This window comes from Corythoichthys intestinalis, chromosome 15 (genome assembly GCF_030265065.1).
Source record: "Corythoichthys intestinalis isolate RoL2023-P3 chromosome 15, ASM3026506v1, whole genome shotgun sequence".
NCBI lineage: Eukaryota > Metazoa > Chordata > Actinopteri > Syngnathiformes > Syngnathidae > Corythoichthys > Corythoichthys intestinalis.
The window spans coordinates 3,426,261-3,443,958 of NC_080409.1; the positions used below are offsets into that span (position 1 = coordinate 3,426,261).

Sequence of the window (17,698 nt, forward strand, 5' to 3'; positions counted from 1 at the left end):
TCAAGGTTTCTTCAGCTGTGTTTGCGTATATCCATCCGCTGTAACAGCCCTGCCCCTCTGCTATTGAATGCCTTGTTGACACATTAGCGCGGCGGCATTCTGACCCACCGCTCCGTGCAAATTCATTCAAACTTGCCTTTCCGTCCAAGACGGCCGTCCACCGCTCACTTTCGCCGGAAAAGTCCGATCCAAAATACAGTAATGCCCCGGATGGGGGGAAGAAGGAGAGGATTCTGTATTGGCTTAGCCACTTTATTGTGGCAACAATAATAAAGAAAAAGAATAACAAAATAACCGCAACATGTGACCACTATCTCCTTCTCGCTTCCTTCTACGTCACAGCTCCCCGTCGGATCGTCTCTTAACGTGGCCTCGCATAGTTATGGACATTACAATACACAATGAATAGGTTGCCACTGAACACTTTACACTTGGCTGGTGCTAATTTGAAACGGTCTTAAAAAAATAATAAAATAAAAATAAAACATCTCTTTTGCACGGCGTGGCAGCTTTTATTTTTGGTGTGGCGATGCGCCACAATATGTAATATGCAGGGGAAACCCTGGAGTGGATTAAGACTGAAAAGAAGCAAATTTCTTAGACCATAGAATCACAGCATAGGGGTTACAGCCACTAAGAGAAAAGGTGGAAGCCCTCGCCAAAGCTGGAAATCCACTAAACATCAGTGAGTTGAAAGCATATGGCGGAATACACACAGGTGACTTGAATTTCTGCTCTGTGACTCCCAATTTGGCCAAATTTCAAAATTGTGTGTGTGTGTGTGTGGGGGGGGGGGGGGGTACCGAGGACGTCCATCCAGCCAGGGGTCCAGATAGTCAGGAGGCTGCGGCTGAAAAATAGCCTCTCCCCTGAGGGGAGGGGGGAAAGGGGACACCGGGTGACTAGTGATGAAGAAACTAGTAATTAGATATTAAAATGGGAAAAGAGAAAAAGGAGACAGGACTCAGTGGCTGTACTTCCCCCAGCATTATAGCTTCTAGTGCAGCTTAGACTGAACTGTGAGTCTAGTCTGATTTCAACTGGCCTGACCATAAGCTTTGTCGAATAGGAACGTTTTTAGTCTAATCTTAAATGCACAGACTGTCTCGGTTTCTTTAATACTAGCTGGAAGCTGATTCCATAAGACAGGAGCTTGGTAGCTGAAGGCTCTAGCGCCGACTGTACTTTTAGAAACCCTGGGAACTAACAGTAGACCAGTAGACATTCTGAGAACGGAATGTTCTGTTGGAGCGGTATGCAACCAGAGCATCAGTGAGATAAACCAGTAATGGTCTTAAAATGTAAGGAGGAGGATTTTAAATTTAATTCTAAACTCAACTGGAAGCCAGTGAAGGGCCTGGAGCACAGGGGTGATGTGCTCTCTATTAGTTCCTGTTAAAAGTCTTGCTGCTGGGTTCTTGACTAGCTGAAGACATTTTAGACAACTTTTAGGACAAGCTGCAAGTAGGGAGTTACAGTTATCCAATCGAGATGTAACGAACGCGTGAATTTTTCTGCATCGTTTTTAGACAAAATATTTCTAATTTTGGCTATGCTGCGCAGGTGAAAAAAGGCTGTTCTGCAGGTTTGTTTAATATGAGCTTTAAATGATAAGTCTGGGTCAAATACAACTCCTAGGTTTTTAACTGTGGTGCTGGAGGCTACACTTACATTGTCCAGAGTGACTATCTGGGCAGTTAATGAGTCTCTCACACTTTTTGGGCCTATTATAAGGACTTCTGTCTTTTCAGGGTTAAGTAGAAGATAATTAGTGCTCATCCAGGTATTTATATCTCGGACGCAGGTGCTTAGTTTATCCACTTGCCTGATCTGCTCAGGTTTAATTGATAAATACAGTTGTGTGTCGTCAGCATAACAATTAAAGTTAACGATATGTTTTCTGATGATATTGCCTAAATGAAGCATATACAGTGTAAACAAGATGGGCCCGAGGACCGACCCTTGTGGCACACCATAACTGACTCTGGAATACGGTGATGATTGCTGGTTTACATTGACAAACTGGTACTTATTAGATAGATAGGATTTAAACCAGCAGAGGGCTGCTCCTCGAATGCCTACGTCCCATTCTAGTCTCTGCAATAAGATATTATGGTCGATTGTGTCAAAGGCTGCAATCAGGTCCAAGACTAACCCATCGTCAGCGGCTAGTAACAAGTCGTTAGTTACTTTGACTAATGCAGTTTCGGTGCTATGATGAGCTCGAAAGCAAGACTGGAAATGTTCAAATAAACTATTGTCCTGTAGGTGCTGACGGAGTTGCTTAACTACCACTCTTTCAAGGACTTTGGAGAGGAAGGGTAGATTAGAGATAGGTCTATACAGTAATTGGCCAAAATATCAGGATCAAGAGTAGGTTTTTTCAAGCGGTTTAATAACTGCATTATTAAAGGACTGGGGCACGTGACCAGTAACTAATGAGGTATTTATTATATTTAGGATAATATCAATAGTAAGAGGCAGGGTCTCTTTGAAAAGTTTGGTTGGGATTGGGTCTAGGAGGCACGTTGATAATTTGGAGGACATAATGATTGAAGATACAGTACATCGATTTGGTCTACAGTGGTGAAGTGATGTAATATTATAGAGGGGTTTATAGAAGATTCTGAATTTTCAGTCTGTGCTTTATCAGGCCTAATAGTTGGAAGTAATTCATTTATTTTGTTTCTAATAGTTGAGATTTTATTGTTAAAGGGTATTAAAACACTAAGGGGCTGTGAGATATCAATAGAACCGTTATGTGGCAAGATAACAAATATTAATAAAGTTAACAAAAAAATAAATCACATTCATGAGCAATTAAAGAAAATAGATCGAAAATTACGAACATTTCCGAAAGTATTCCGGAAACAGCCGAATGGGGCGGAGACGTCATAACAAGGAAACAAAAGGTCGAGGCCGGTGCCATCGTTGTTTATCGATGAGAGAGTTGCGTTCGTGTTTTATCAAAAAATCGCTAAAATGGTTCAAACCTGTCATGCTATGTGGGCTACAAATTGCCATTTGTCGCAATGTAGTACCCATGAGTTCCCGAACGCGAGAAAAAGAGCTGGACTACGCAGACAATGAATAAAGTTCGTCCGTGCTGAGGGTTAATTTTGCAGACCCGGCCTCCGGTACGGTTTTGTGTGGAGCGCATTTTACACCTGAAAGCTATTCGAACTATGGACAAATGAAATCAGGTTTTGCTAAGAAATTGCTGATGAAAGCAGATGCGGTGCCCACCATACACGCACAGTCACCTAAATGTCCCGAGATATCAAGAAAGAGGACGATGACTGGTTCTGATGAGACCACACCAGGCTAATCAAAGGAGCGGAACAGCCAAGCTCGAAATGGCCAGAGTGAGTACTCTTTTATAATAAAAACATATCACGCATTGGATATAGAACTGGACACATGTATAAATTATCGCTCGTAAAATATATAGAACAAATCCTCTATTCCCATTCATATTTGTGTCTGTTGGCAGAGCGAAAACCTGTGATAGCACAATAAATGATAATTATTCTAAACATTACATTATTTTGCGGTCACGGTGTATCAGTTTCACAAAAAGAAATGCAAAACAAACCATTCAGTGTTTCCCACAAGATATGTTGCCGGTGTTTCATCAGTGTGATTGCTCCCCTCAATGATCCTTTCATTAGGCTGCAATGGCTTTCGTTTGGGCTCAAATTGAGAACCCAAAACACCAAAGAAAGGTTGATAATTTTCCTTGTCACCATTAGAAGACTGTTCGTTACGTCGGATTCGTCGCTGCAACTAGAAACAAAATTGTCCGCCATCATCGCCGCCATTCAGTATTAAGCACTGAGCCGGTTGTTTCCTTGTCGTGACGTCACGCACACAATATGCTAGATTTCTGGGATCTCAGGGGCGGGTCCTTATAGCTTGACAATCGATCCAAATTTCTATCAATTTCTTGGTGTTGCGATGTGTGTAATTACACGAAGTGCCATGATATGAATCCAAAAGGCATGCGTTTATGGATAAATGATGGAATATTAGCATTTCCCCAGGTGCTGTCATACCCTTTAAAGAATTTTAGGAAGTCATCACAGCTGAGAGTCGGAGGAATAGAGGGTTCTACTGAGCTGTGACTGTTTGTCAGCCTTGTTACAGTGCTGAACAGAAACCTGGGATTATTCTTATTTTCTTCTATTATGGATGAGTAATATCTGGTTTTAGTCGAACGCAAGGCCTGTTTATAGGTCACTAAACTGTTTTTCCAGGCAAAGAGCGTGTGCTCTGTGCTGGAGCGGCGCCAAAGTCTTTCTAATTTACGTGCTAATTGTTTAAGAGAACGTGTTTCAGCACTATACCAAGGAGAAGCTCGTCTCGGCTTGACAGACTTTAATTTGGGGGGAGCAACTACATCAAGAGCAGTTCGAAGTATGAGCATGACACTTTCAACAAACTCGTCATTAACAGCAGGGCCAGACATTTTTCCTTCATAATCTGACGACATGAAGGCGAATATTGGCTGAATTATATGTTTATACTCTGAAACAGGGCGATCACATAATGTTCATTTCATCTGGGTTTTATTCACTAGTGTTGGATTATCTTGAAGTACAAACTGAAATGTAAAGAATGATCTGACAGCACGCGATTGTGGGGATGGACTATAAGGTCACTGATCTCAGTACCGTAGGTTAAGATCAGGTCCAGGGTGTGCTTGTGACTGTGAGTTTGTTTATTTACATTTTGAATGAAGCCAGTCCCATCTAGTAGGTCATTAAAAGCCTTACCAAGAGAGTCACCGTCATCATCAACATGTATATTAAAATCCCCTACAATTATAATTCTATCCCAGCTAAGCAAAACACTAGTTAAAAGTCAGAGAATTCTAACAAAAACTGTGAGTAGGGGCAAGGGAGGCGATAGAACACTATGAAAAGAACTGGTTTTTGGTTCTTCCAGTTGGCATCAATAATTAATAGTATTAGACTTTCAAAGAAGTTATAAATGTAATTTGCTTTACTTTTTGGGCTCATACATAAACAAGAGTGTGATATTACTGCCACTCCACCTCCGCGGCCCGTGCTTCTAGTTGTGTGATAGTGATAGACTTGGGGGTGTGGATTCATTAAATCTTACAAAGTCATCCTGTTGAAGCCAAGTTTCAGTCAGGGCCAAAATATGAATATCATAATCCTCAATTAAATCATTTACTAACAGTGATTTGGGCTAGATTGACCTAATTTTTAATAACCCGCATTTTATATGTTTATTAGGAGTTCTCTCATTTTTACTCCTATCAGGAGCTATATGTATTAAATTCTTTGGTCTCATTCCTATATTATTATGTTTTCTACACTTCACTAAACGAGGCAGGGACACAGTCTCTATCTTCTCTCCTGAATGTTGGATTTGTGACAGCTCGGAAAGAGGCGAATGATCATTAATAACAGATAAGTGTTTTACACAACAACTTTGCGCCCGGGCCCCCACTCTGAAGTGTCACTTTGGGAGACTAAGTTTAACGGCCACATTTCGAGTTAAGAGAGCAGCACCTTCCCAAGTTGGATGAATGCCGTCTCTGCGTATGAGCCCAGGCTTCCCCCAGAATGCACGCCAATTATCAATAAAGACTATGTCGTTTTCTGGGCACCATCTAAACAACCAGCGGTCAAATGATGAGAACCTAGAGTACATCTCATCATTGACCAAATTAGGCAGGGGCCCAGAGAATGCTACGGTGTCAGCCATCGACTTAGCAAGCTTACATACCGATGCTACGTTTAATTTAAGCACCTCAGATTGTCTCCGCCGGGCGTCGTTACCGCCCTCTTGAATCACAATACGGCGGAACCACTTCCTACTCTGCTTTAAGAGCCTAAGGTTTCCTTCAATTTCACCGACTCTGGCCCCTGGGTAACACCTGACAGACAGCGGCGGGTGCTTCAAGTCTCTAACTATGGAGCTTCCAATTACGAGAGTGTCTTGTTCAGCCGGTGTGTCGCTAAGGGGATCGAACCTATTGCTGACGTGAAGCTACTGGTGCACTAAGGTTGTGAGTTTACCACTACGCTTCCCCCGTACAGTCACAAATCCATCCTTAATCTCCCCCGGTTGCATGGGGCTTGCTGGGGGGCTAACTACGCTAGCATTCCTACTAAAATATGCGAGTGAATAATTTTTTGAAGTTTTTTTTTTTTTTTTTTTAAACAAAATATTAGACATCAATTAATGATTCTAAGCTAAAAATGACAGACATTTCAAATAATAAATATAATTTTCCCTTTTTTTTTAATGGCTGGTTGAAACAAAAGCGGTTGCGCGATGTCTGTGAATGGGTTTCCAGGGTAAAACGGACAAATCGGGGGCTTAATGCGCCGTGAAACTGCTATGGCAGAATATAGACATATTGCTCTATTAAACACAGCAGAATTACTCGTAGGAGGATAAGGAAGGCCTGGGAGTTATTTTTGGAATAAAGAAGTTCCACAAGTATTTATATGGAAGAAATTTTAGAATTATTACAGATCATTGGCCACTAATTTCACTATTAAGTGAAATGACAGCAACAAACAAAAGCCTTAACAAATTGGGCATTGTGGACCTACCTCTGTAGAAAGACAGACTGATTTATTCCATGGGGGAAAAATATGTAATTTTGGTTTCTATGACAACACAAAAATCATATTCTGTTAAGGACATAATAACACACATGCCCAATAGAAGTGTTTGTGATGTAATTTAATGAATGCATAGAGCGTATGAGTAATTTAGAGTAGTATTTTGATGGCAACCAATGAAAGTGTTCAGGACAACCAGTCATAGCTAACGAAGCAATCAGTCAGTACTCCAGCCTTAAAATGTTTTTTTTTTTGTATGTTTGTGTTTTTAGACTTAATGGCAGTTGGATGTGACCTTAATGGAGCCCACTACGAGAACGGCGAAGCTTTCCAACCAAGCCCCCTTTACAAATGCACATGCATTGCAGGCGCCATTGGCTGTACTCCAACATTCCTGCAGAAGCCTGCAGGTCTTCTGGGTTCGACCCCATTGATAGGAAAGCTGCCAGCAACTCTTCGTAGCAGCAAGATTCCAAAGAAACATACACAAGATTCGACTTACATGTCAGGTGTGTATTGGGAAATCCTGTGACGCAGTGGTTCATAACTTTTCTAAAGCAAGGATTTATCATGTGCATTCACCAAACACTTTTTCAAATTCAAAACTGCTATATCTAAGCTAGCAAGCTAATACATGACCTATGGTAATCCATGTTAAAAATTCTTCACCTTTTCAAAGCATGTTTTTAAACATGTTAAAACCTGAGTCCACGTTGGCCATAGGTCTGTTGTACTTCATACCCCGTGCGAGTCAACCTTCCACTGAGCAAACTAGTTTATCCTATCACATAGAGGGCTAGCAATTGAGAGAAATAGAATAAAGATGCTGCGACACCAAGACGCAACAATTGTGTTCCGGAATGGCCTCGCCTTTACAGGGTGACAGCGAAAACGGAAGGCGAAGACGCAAACCTTTGATTTCGGGCTCCAAAGTCGAAGGTTGCGATTGCGGGGCTTGCCCCGCAACCATATAAATGGAAAGCTCTCACGCCCGATGAATTCAGCACTCGCACACGTCACTTTGCGTGTGTGAGCGCTGCAACTAAACATTAAAAACAGCAAACATGGCGGAATGTCGGCTTTAATTTCCTGTTATTTAAATTAAAAATATAAAATGTTTAATGTTTGGATTTTTGTGCCTTTTGGAGAAAAAGAAAAATGGCATTGCTTGGAGTGGGCGGGTATGTTGTCTTCTGGGCTGAGGAGGTTGATAGTGTCAAGGAAGTGCATAACTGGCTGTCGCCTTATAAATCTGCACCACCCCCTTGGGCCTGGCATGAATACTAAATCGTTTTCACGCGGAATTGAGACATCTTTCGAATGAGACGGAACCATATAAATGCAAACATGAAATCTGTCGTGTTCTCGGAGCGTCACCTTGTAAACGGCCTCTTAGTCAGCGTAAGAAAATAGGGCCCTGTGTGTCATAACTAGTGTTGTTCAAGTGACTTTACTTCAGAGTTATTGTTAAGCTACGTTCACATAGGCCGCAAAATATCGTGCGACAACGCGTGACACGCACGATGCCGCCGCCAAAAGCAGTTTTGTGTTAACACCGACGTCGCGAGAAGTCAAAGCGCGCGAAACTGAACAACTTCCGGTTCAGCCCTTGTTGTGTGTCCGGTGAAACCATTCAGACGCATAGGTGAAAAAGCATAGAGATGTTGATTATCGTGAGACTTGCTGTTCTCTATTGGCTGTTAAAACTTCGCCGAAGGAGAAGGCAACGCCGGTGCAGGATATAGGTTCACAGCACAATTCGACAGCACCGCCAGCTCGGTGAATACCACCGGCTCTTCAATGAATTGTACCTGGATGAAAGCCGCTTTCAGCGGTACACCAGACTAACCGTGGCCCAATATGACGACCTATTGTCTCGTGTTGGTCACCATATATCCCGGCAAGACGGCAACTACAGGCTTGCCATCTCTGCTGGGGAGCGCCTTGCAATATTCTTTCGGTGAGTGGAAAGGGTTAGGATTTACATACATTATAAAATAAAGCCATCATTAACACCGCAGACAGAAAAAACAAGGTTACAAGGGGCCTAAGGAAAAGCAGTCTTCTAAGCAGAATGTGGTGGGTTCCAAATTGAGAACAGCTCGGCAGCAATTTGGGTGGGAGCGACCCCGCAGCTAGCCGAGCGTCGACTTAATTTATGCGACATTACGTGCAGAATGACAGCACCACACTGTGACGCTCCACACTCCCTCCCCTCCCAGGAGGGAGGTACTTCCTCTTCTATTCGACCAATCAATGAGCGTGTCTTTCGTCCATGTGATGCTACTCGGAATGTGTAGTTGGTGCATGTGAATGCTGAAACTTTTCAACAAGTCATTTGCAAGTGGTGTTGCGAGGTAGCTTTCCAAACGGACGCCGGTCCTCTTGGTCTGATGTGAAAACACCTTAACACCCAAATCCCACAGGGTCCACCGCGCTACGTTCCGAACAATGCAATAAATTGGTTTGTATTGTAGTCAATACGAAGTGGTTCACGTGATCCACCCAGCTTTGATCCGGATCGGCCAAAGTCCGGCCTCTCCGGTCCGTCAAAATTATAATACGGACAAAGTCTATTTTCTGGACTGTCAACCTGCAGCCGGATCAAGCCCTGCTGTTTAGCACGCACCAAACAGGAAATAGAACGGCAGCATTATCCGGTCTTTCAAAGTAAATAATGTTTATAAATATTATGCATTTAATTTTAACTATATCTTATTGAAGTTTACACAAAACAAAATGTATAAAGGCCATTTGCATGGGAGGTTGTTACGTCCCAAAGATGGCTCGTGAAGGGCGTAACATAAAACAAGCCACACAAGTTTACAAATGGACACAAATTTATTTACAAAATAATCAAACTCGCAATGAATATATATAGAATGCGGAAGAAGCGTGGCTTCAGGGTAAGCCCAGGCCAAAAAAACAAACAAAAGGAAATACACTTAAACCCCACCCGCTGACTAAACCCTGATCGTGAAAAAGAACAAGTAAAAGACAGCCACTAACCTAACTTCTTACACTAAACAAAACAGGAGAAAACGGGTTGAACAGAAATGGTGACTTACCCCTACTGCTTCAGTGCTCTTATTTACAGTGGTGAACAAAAACGATCCAATAATGGCAAAACACAACAGACCTCACCGAAAAAGTGGGAGTGTATCAAACTAGCGATCAAACGCACATGAGAGTGAATGGCGAGCAAACAGCTAGCGAGGAGGACCGTGGTACGAATGGTGTCAAAGGCGACCTCCCAGAGTGTTGACAGAGGCAGGTTTTTGAAGCTTGGCGCCCTTTCTTCGTGGCCAATCAGCGGCGGCGATGTCATCTGTCCGTCGGGCGCCAATCATCTTGCGTCACAGTGGGAGGGGAAGCAGCCAGCTGGCAGAGGCGAGATCAGCTGACTGAAAGTCTTAAAAAAATAACAATTAAATGGCCAGGGCCGTCACAGAGGTACAGTGCTTGTGTATCTCCAAACAATATAATATATTTTAAAATGACTAACGTGCACGGTCCGAGTGGGTTTCCGGAGTAAGTGTACCATCAGGCATGACTCTTTACTTATGGCACTGTCTTCGTCAGTGAGAAGTGCCAATAGTAAACTGATCTTACAGACCTCATGCTTTTGATTAGGGCAGGTTTCATTTCTTTTAAAATGAACTGCACAATATCTGCACAAGTCACATTGGAGTCAATGTCAATGTTTAACCCCATTTGCTCTTTGCAGGTCAAGCAGTTCAGGGTGGTCTGTGAAGGGTCTGTTGCAGGGCCGGTTGTAGGCAGGCATGTATAAGGGGGCAGTCAGAAATACAGTATATATGGGGCATCATATATACACATCATGCTCCAGAACCCCCCAATGCTTAGCGTAACAGCGTTTTCTTAATTGAATTGGGTTGTTAGCTGTGTCCAACCCCGACCTAGAGAAGTGGATTTCACTTAGTCAGAATTCTACCTTTAGACCTGGTATAGCTCTTAAGGTCACTGAGGCACGCAAACCCCCTGACCTAATTAGGTGGAAATCCTTCAAGGGGGGAAACTGAACAATAAAATAAATAAAATATCCTTCATCCAGATTTTATAAAGAACATAACATAGCTTAACTGGACGACCTAATTCTCAAATAAATTGTAACATTAGAAAATAAGTCTTTTGAATAATAATTTTTAAAAAATCATGTTATCTGCTGTCTCTGATGAACTATCAGAAGCATAATTGCCACTACTGTTAGCACAGGTATTAGCAGCGCTAAATAAAAAATGTTATGTTATCTGCTGTCTCTGATGTACTAACAGAAGCATAATTGCCACTACTGTTAGCAAAGGTATTAGCAGCACTACACTTTTTAAAAGCTCTGAAAAACAAATGCATTGCACAGCATTGCACTTCTCTTTGTGAGCTGCAGAAAGCTGGAGTGAAAAATAAGATGGTTTTGTAAAAACCATTGTGATTTAACGAAACACAGCAGTGTAGAACTACAGTTTGGGGTGAGGCTTTACATAGGGGTCTGTCAAACACCGGTCATTTGTCTTCAGTCCGTCACGTGAAGTGGATGTGGACTTCAGTGCTTGTAGTGACTGACAAAACGCAACTGCTTCTTCAAAGTCTTCCCACTCTGTGGCCGCGCTGAAACCACAGGTGACGTCTAGGCTCATTTACATACTAATATTGATTGGATGTTTACTGGGGGCTGTGCGTGCTTTACTGTGCGCTCACGCTGACCATCCTGTGAATACACTCACAGCAGAGGCGTTGGTCTGTTGTATTTTGCAGTATAATAATCTGTTCTGAACACTGACGTTATGGAGGAGTACATATCTTCTTGTGCCAACTAGCAAGCTTAAATCCAGAACCCTATTTTAGAATTGCTCTGCTTGCTTGTGACTCTGTGATGACTTATGGCCATTAGTGATTTCATTTGAATGTGTTTTGTTGAGCCATAGGTGGAAACTTTACAGTTTTGCCCTTCACTGGAAAATGGATCCTTGTCTTTAAACCAGGGGTATCCAACTCCGGTCCTCAAGAGCCCCTATCTAGCTTGTTTTCCACGTCTCTTTCCTTTAACACACCTGAATCAAATTATCAGCTCATCAGCAAGCTCTGCAGGAGCCTGATAAGGATCCTGATTATTTGAGTTTACGAAAGCTACGCTGGCGACGTAACCTAAATTTCCGCACAAGTCGGAATTAACCCTTTGAGTACCCTTCATATCGAAATAACTATTCAAAAACATGTATTATATGTTATATTAATGAATTAAAGTAGAAAATAACCTAGATTGATATATTTCTTCCCTCCCTTAACATCAATCACACCATGGTTCTTCTTACAAATAACATTTATTTATTTTTCACTGTCAATCTATGAACACACAATCAGAAGATACAATCATGAAAGAGCGTACAATAATGCTATGAAATAAATCAGTTGAGACATATTTGCTTACAAAAACATACCTCAATGGCTACGTAACAATACTGAGGGAAATAAGATCCAAATCTTGGGGAATTCAACCAGAAAAACAGCAGTTACAGTGGGGCAAATAAGTATTTAGTAGTGCTGTCAAACGATTAAAAAAATTTAATCTAGTTAATCATATGTCAACTGTGTGATTAATCATGATTAATCACATTTCCCTCGGGATGAATAAAGTTGCTCTTCAGGAAAAAGCTTTTTAGGAAAATACTGTAATTGACTTAAAATTTGTTTTAAGACAAAATGTATGATGTGTGAATGAATTAATAATTGACCAAATAGAGTTTTAAAATTTTATTTAACAACTCAGCTTATATAAAATAAAATATAAAATAAATTGTCTGTATTATACAGCAAAGAGCTTTAACAGATTAAAGTGCCTCACAATGTGGCTCAAGTACCGTTTGGCATATTACCCAAAATTAACTAACAATTTAAAGAGCAGACAAACACAATACAGTAACAATAGCTAGTGTTTCAAAAAATGCGTAAACAACTTGTCGGTTCAATTGAACATTTCACACAAATAAATGCAGCATTTGCAGTTATACACTAAATGGCCTGAAAGCTGTGTGAGATATAAAAAAATAAACTGTAAATTTTCACACACTTGACTGGAAAATATTACACTAAACTGTGTCAAGGTGTTTAGAAACACTGCTTAAGTTAGTCAGTCATACTCTATATTTTCTAACCAACTGCTCAGGCAAACTAGCTTGTTGACATTTTCAGATAACAGAGCAGACCTTTTCTTTTGAACAATGTGCCCTGTCAAAGAAAACACTCTCTCGCAAGGAACGGTTGTGGCAGGTGTGACCAGATACTTTTTTTGCAAGGTGGGCCAGCTTACTGTGGGCACCACTGTGCGCAGATCACCACTGTAGTGGACATAAGTCGATGCTGGCACTGCCTTGTACCTGTCTAGTGTTTTTATATTGGTTGTTGTTGTTGTTTGTTGTCATTTGATTTTCAAGGCCCTTGTCTTTGACTATGATAATGGGTCTACACTCTACAGTCTCTGGCTACCCAAGTAGCGATAGCAGTAATCAACCAACTTGTTGTCTTTTTGTTGACAAGTCCGAGTCCGCACGTTGCCAGTGTAGCTTGATGACTGCGGCTTGTTCCCGCAGTGTTAGCGTCATTGCTAACACTAGCGAAGATATGCTTTGCCCGAAGGTGGTACTTTAGGCTGGTTGAGCTTCAGTGACGTGTGGTGAGGTTCATGGTTGGTGAGGCACTGACTCCTTTAGTGTCCGATTTCCAAATATATAAAGCAAAAACAGTAGCTTATTCAATTGGCTACTGGTTATTTCATATCTCATCAGCATTCTTCACAAAACACGCACACACGGTACGTATTATCGATACGTAAAAGTAAAAAAATAACATGCATTTGCTCTACACCCTCAATGTGTTGGTCGTCGCAATTCTATAATTCATGCAACATAAATGAGAGTAAAGAGTGGTGTACAAAACCACAGAATTCAATTCTGACCTTTAGTGAAATATTCATTCATTCATTCTCCATGCCGCTTATTCCTCACGAGGGTTGCGGAGGTGCTGGAGCCTATCCCAGCTAACTTCGGGCAGTAGGCAGGGGACACCCTGAATTGGTTGCCAGCCAATCGCAGGGCACAAGGAGACACACAACCATCCACGCACACACTCACACCTACGGACAATTTAGAGTGTTCAATCAGCCTACCATGCATGTTTTGGGATGTGGGAGGCACGGGGAGAACATGCAAACTCCACACAGGAAGGCCAAAGCCCGGGATTGAACCCTTGATCTCAGAACTGTGAGGCGGACGTGCTAACCACTCAGCCACCGTGCCGCCGTGAAATATTCAGTTGTTTTTAAAACTTTGAATTCTGATACTTTAATCAATTTATTACTGATTGCTAAACAAAAAGTGTGGGGAAAAAAAACAAAGAATATTTTATGTAAGGCCAAAATTTAGTTTTTAAATATTCCGTTGTATTTTTCTTGGTCTAAGCTTTTTTTTTTTTTTTTTTTTTTTAAATACGATTGAAATGAAAACTATTTGTGGTCTTGCGCCTGTCCTTCACCACAAAAACCGGCGTTACTTTGGAGGGCATAGGTTTGGTCTCAACATTCGTAGGGACGATATAACAGCATAACCTGCATGTAGGTACACTTTTTGCTGGGGACGGGACATTAATTAGACCAAACAGATTGGACGAAGGGGGCAAAGGGCCACATTTCTCATGTATATGAACCTAATTAATTAATAGGCAAAATGATCAATGCAAAATAAATCCTTTTCTTCTGATAATAACTTTTACGTGCATTGGTTCAGATGATACACTGTTTGATTCAAACCTTTGTTTTCAAAAAATACTAAAGAAACATTTTGAAAACTTCCTGAATAAATTTTTGGTTTTTATTAGCAAACATAAACTTAATGAAAATGATTCACTTAATAATGGTAGGGTCAATTCTATCCTTACAACATATGGAACTATTGAAAGATCTAAATTCTCTATATACAGTGCCTTGCAAAAGTATTCGGCCCCCTTGCGTTAATACTTTGTAGCGCCGCCTTTTGCTCCAATTACAGCTGCAAGTCGCTTGGGGTATGTTTCTATCAGTTTTGCACATCGAGAGACTGACATTCTTGCCATTCTTCCTTGCAAAACAGCTCGAGCTCAGTGAGGTTGGATGGAGAGTGTTTGTGAACAGCAGTCTTCAGCTCTTTCACAGATTCTCGATTGGATTCAGGTCTGGACTTTGACTTGGCCATTCTAACACCTGGATACGTTTATTTTTTAACCATTCCATTGTAGATTTGGCTTTATGTTTTGGATCATTGTCCTGTTGGAAGATAAATCTCCGTCCCAGTCTCAGGTCTTGTGCAGATACCAACAGGTTTTCTTCCAGAATGTTCCTGTATTTGGCTGCATCCATCTTCCCGTCAATTTTAACCATCTTCCCTGTCCCTGCTGAAGAAAAGCAGGCCCAAACCATGATGCTGCCACCACCATGTTTGACAGTGGGGATGGTGTGTTCAGGGTGATGAGCTGTGTTGCTTTTACGCCAAACATATCGTTTTGCATTGTGGCCAAAAAGTTCGATTTTGGTTTCATCTGACCAGAGCACCTTCTTCCACATGTTTGGTGTGTCTCCCAGGTGGCTTGTGGAAAACTTTGAACGAGACTTTTTATGGATATCTTTGAGAAATGGTTTTCTTCTTGCCACTCTTCCATAAAGGCCAGATTTGTGGAGTGTACGACTGATTGTTGTCCTATGGACAGACTCTCCCACCTCAGCTGTAGATCTCTGCAGTTCATCCAGAGTGATCATGGGCCTCTTGGCTGCATCTCTGATCAGTTTTCTCCTTGTTTGAGAAGAAAGTTTGGAAGGACAGCCAGGTCTTGGTAGATTTGCAGTGGTCTGATGCTCCTTCCATTTCAATATGATGGCTTGCACAGTGCTCCTTGAGATGTTTAAAGCTTGGGAAATCTTTTTGTATCCAAATCCGGCTTTAAACTTCTCCACAACAGTATCTCGGACCTACCTGGTGTCTTCCTTGGTTTTCATAATGCTCTATGCACTTTAAACAGAACCCTGAGACTATCACAGAGCAGGTGCATTTATACGGAGACTTGATTACACACAGGTGGATTCTATTTATCATCATCGGTCATTTAGGACAACATTGGATCATTCAGAGATCCTCACTGAACTTCTGGAGTGAGTTTGCTGCACTGAAAGTAAAGGGGCCGAATAATATTGCACGCCCCACTTTTCAGTTTTTTATTTGTTAAAAAAGTTTAAATTATCCAATAAATGTTGTTCCACTTCACGATTGGGTCCCACTTGTTGTTGATTCTTGACAAAAAAATTAAATTTCATATCTTTATGTTTGAAGCCTGAAATGTGGCGAAAGGTTGCAAGATTCAAGGGGGCCGAATACTTTTGCAAGGCACTATAACTGAACATTATATCATGCAAAAAAGGTAAGGTTAATTAAAAGTTGGTGGGGACAATTTTAGCATCCTGAAAAGTTAGTAGTGTTATGTCCCTACCGTCCCTATGCAAACCTACGCCCTTTTTGTAAAAGTCCTCCTTATTTTCCTTTACTTTAAAAAAAAATCTCTCCGCCTCAATGGAGAGGATTGCTTCAATTAGATTGTTCTGTGTTCTATTTGACAAGCCAGAAAACACAGTGGACGTGTCCAAATGTCTAGCTAACCTTTCATCTTTCTCAGCAAAACCATGTAATCGTTCTACATATATGCCACGTTTAGAAGAGCTTACACGCTCATCGTTACGACGAAATGTTAACTCCTGTTTAGCTAGGATGCAGGTTGCATTAATGAGGTCTTTCAAACTCTTTCGGTTTTCTTTTACCTTAGCTTGAGGATGCTACCATTGAGCTTCTGCTGTTCTTCAAAGCCAAATCGATCCTTGAGCTTCCAAAAGTTTTTAAAGCAATCAGGCTTTGAATGTGAGTGGTCGAGCTCTCATGTTTGCTGAGGCTTTGTGGTAGTTTTTTAATGTCACAATATCTCGTGTTAGTCCAGACATTGGCACAAGTTGAGAAGAAAAGGCAGGGAAAGCAGCAAAGGCGATTTTTCGAAGGACAGCCACATAGCCAGTCTTTTCCGGTGTACCAGTCCGCTTGAAAAGCGCGAGTTATCTTCTGTCCCGTGGTTTGAAGCAAACCTTTTAGCTCCGGTGTTGTGTTAACCGTGTCCTTTTAACGGAAAGTCTAGTTTCACGTACGCCCCCTTGCAGTGCGCCAGAGTACTATCTGCCGCAACCTTTTCAATGCGGTTTTATTTCCCATCAGCAAAACTAAATATGTCGCTAACAAACATTAAACTTTAAGGGATAAAGACATTAGCCAGACTGTGGAAAATCAGGTCAAATAAACGTATCTGGAAACATTATAATGGCGACATGCAGATGTACAGCAACCAGCACGCTCCAATTCCATGTATCAACCCAGTTTGTTATGGATTGCGTAATCAGAGGTGAGGCTTTACTCGTTGCTGCCGCACCTCTCGTTTCATTTCTTTATTTGAACAGGAAATAGGCAAATTCAGCGATTTTAACTATAAAAATGTTTGAAATGAGTCATACATAAAGAGCAATGGACAAATATTAATATAAATTTGATGCTATAATTATTTTTTTGTCATGATGACAGGTGAGGCTCTGCCTCACCTGCCTCCCCTGACCGCACGTCACTGTTGAGCTTCGATCGAAGGACAGTTCATTACAGCAGTATGTGCACACAACTTTGGTTTTATCCAGATTTCCATTAGGCAGCTTTTTAAAACGGAATTTGCCATGAAGCAGTCCTGGGTCATCATCCTCACTCATCGTGGGTGGCTGCATTTTGTCCTGCATTGCTGCGCGGAGAATGTAAACATCAGCGTGTGGGACTACGGGAGGCAGTTGTGGCCATACTTAGTGTGAGTGGTAAATTGCGTTATTTATTTTTAATGCGTTAATATTTCCACATTAATCATGGTCGTTAACGCGTTATTGTTGACAGGCCTAGTATTTAGTCTACCACCAATTGTGCAAGTTCTCCTACTTGCAAAGATTAGAGAGGCCTGTAATTGTCAACATGGGTAAACCTCAA

The 17,698-nt window shown here is 41.5% G+C and overlaps 1 protein-coding gene across 1 annotated transcript in view; it reads left to right on the plus strand.

The window, feature by feature from the left end:
- Positions 1 to 17,698, plus strand: part of ccn6 (cellular communication network factor 6) — a 50,411-nt gene that overhangs the window by 17,280 nt on the left and 15,433 nt on the right. Inside the window, exon 3 of the mRNA XM_057858634.1 lies at positions 6,878 to 7,114. Coding sequence (XP_057714617.1) covers positions 6,878 to 7,114 — 237 coding nt within the window. The remainder of the gene's footprint in view (positions 1 to 6,877; positions 7,115 to 17,698) is intronic.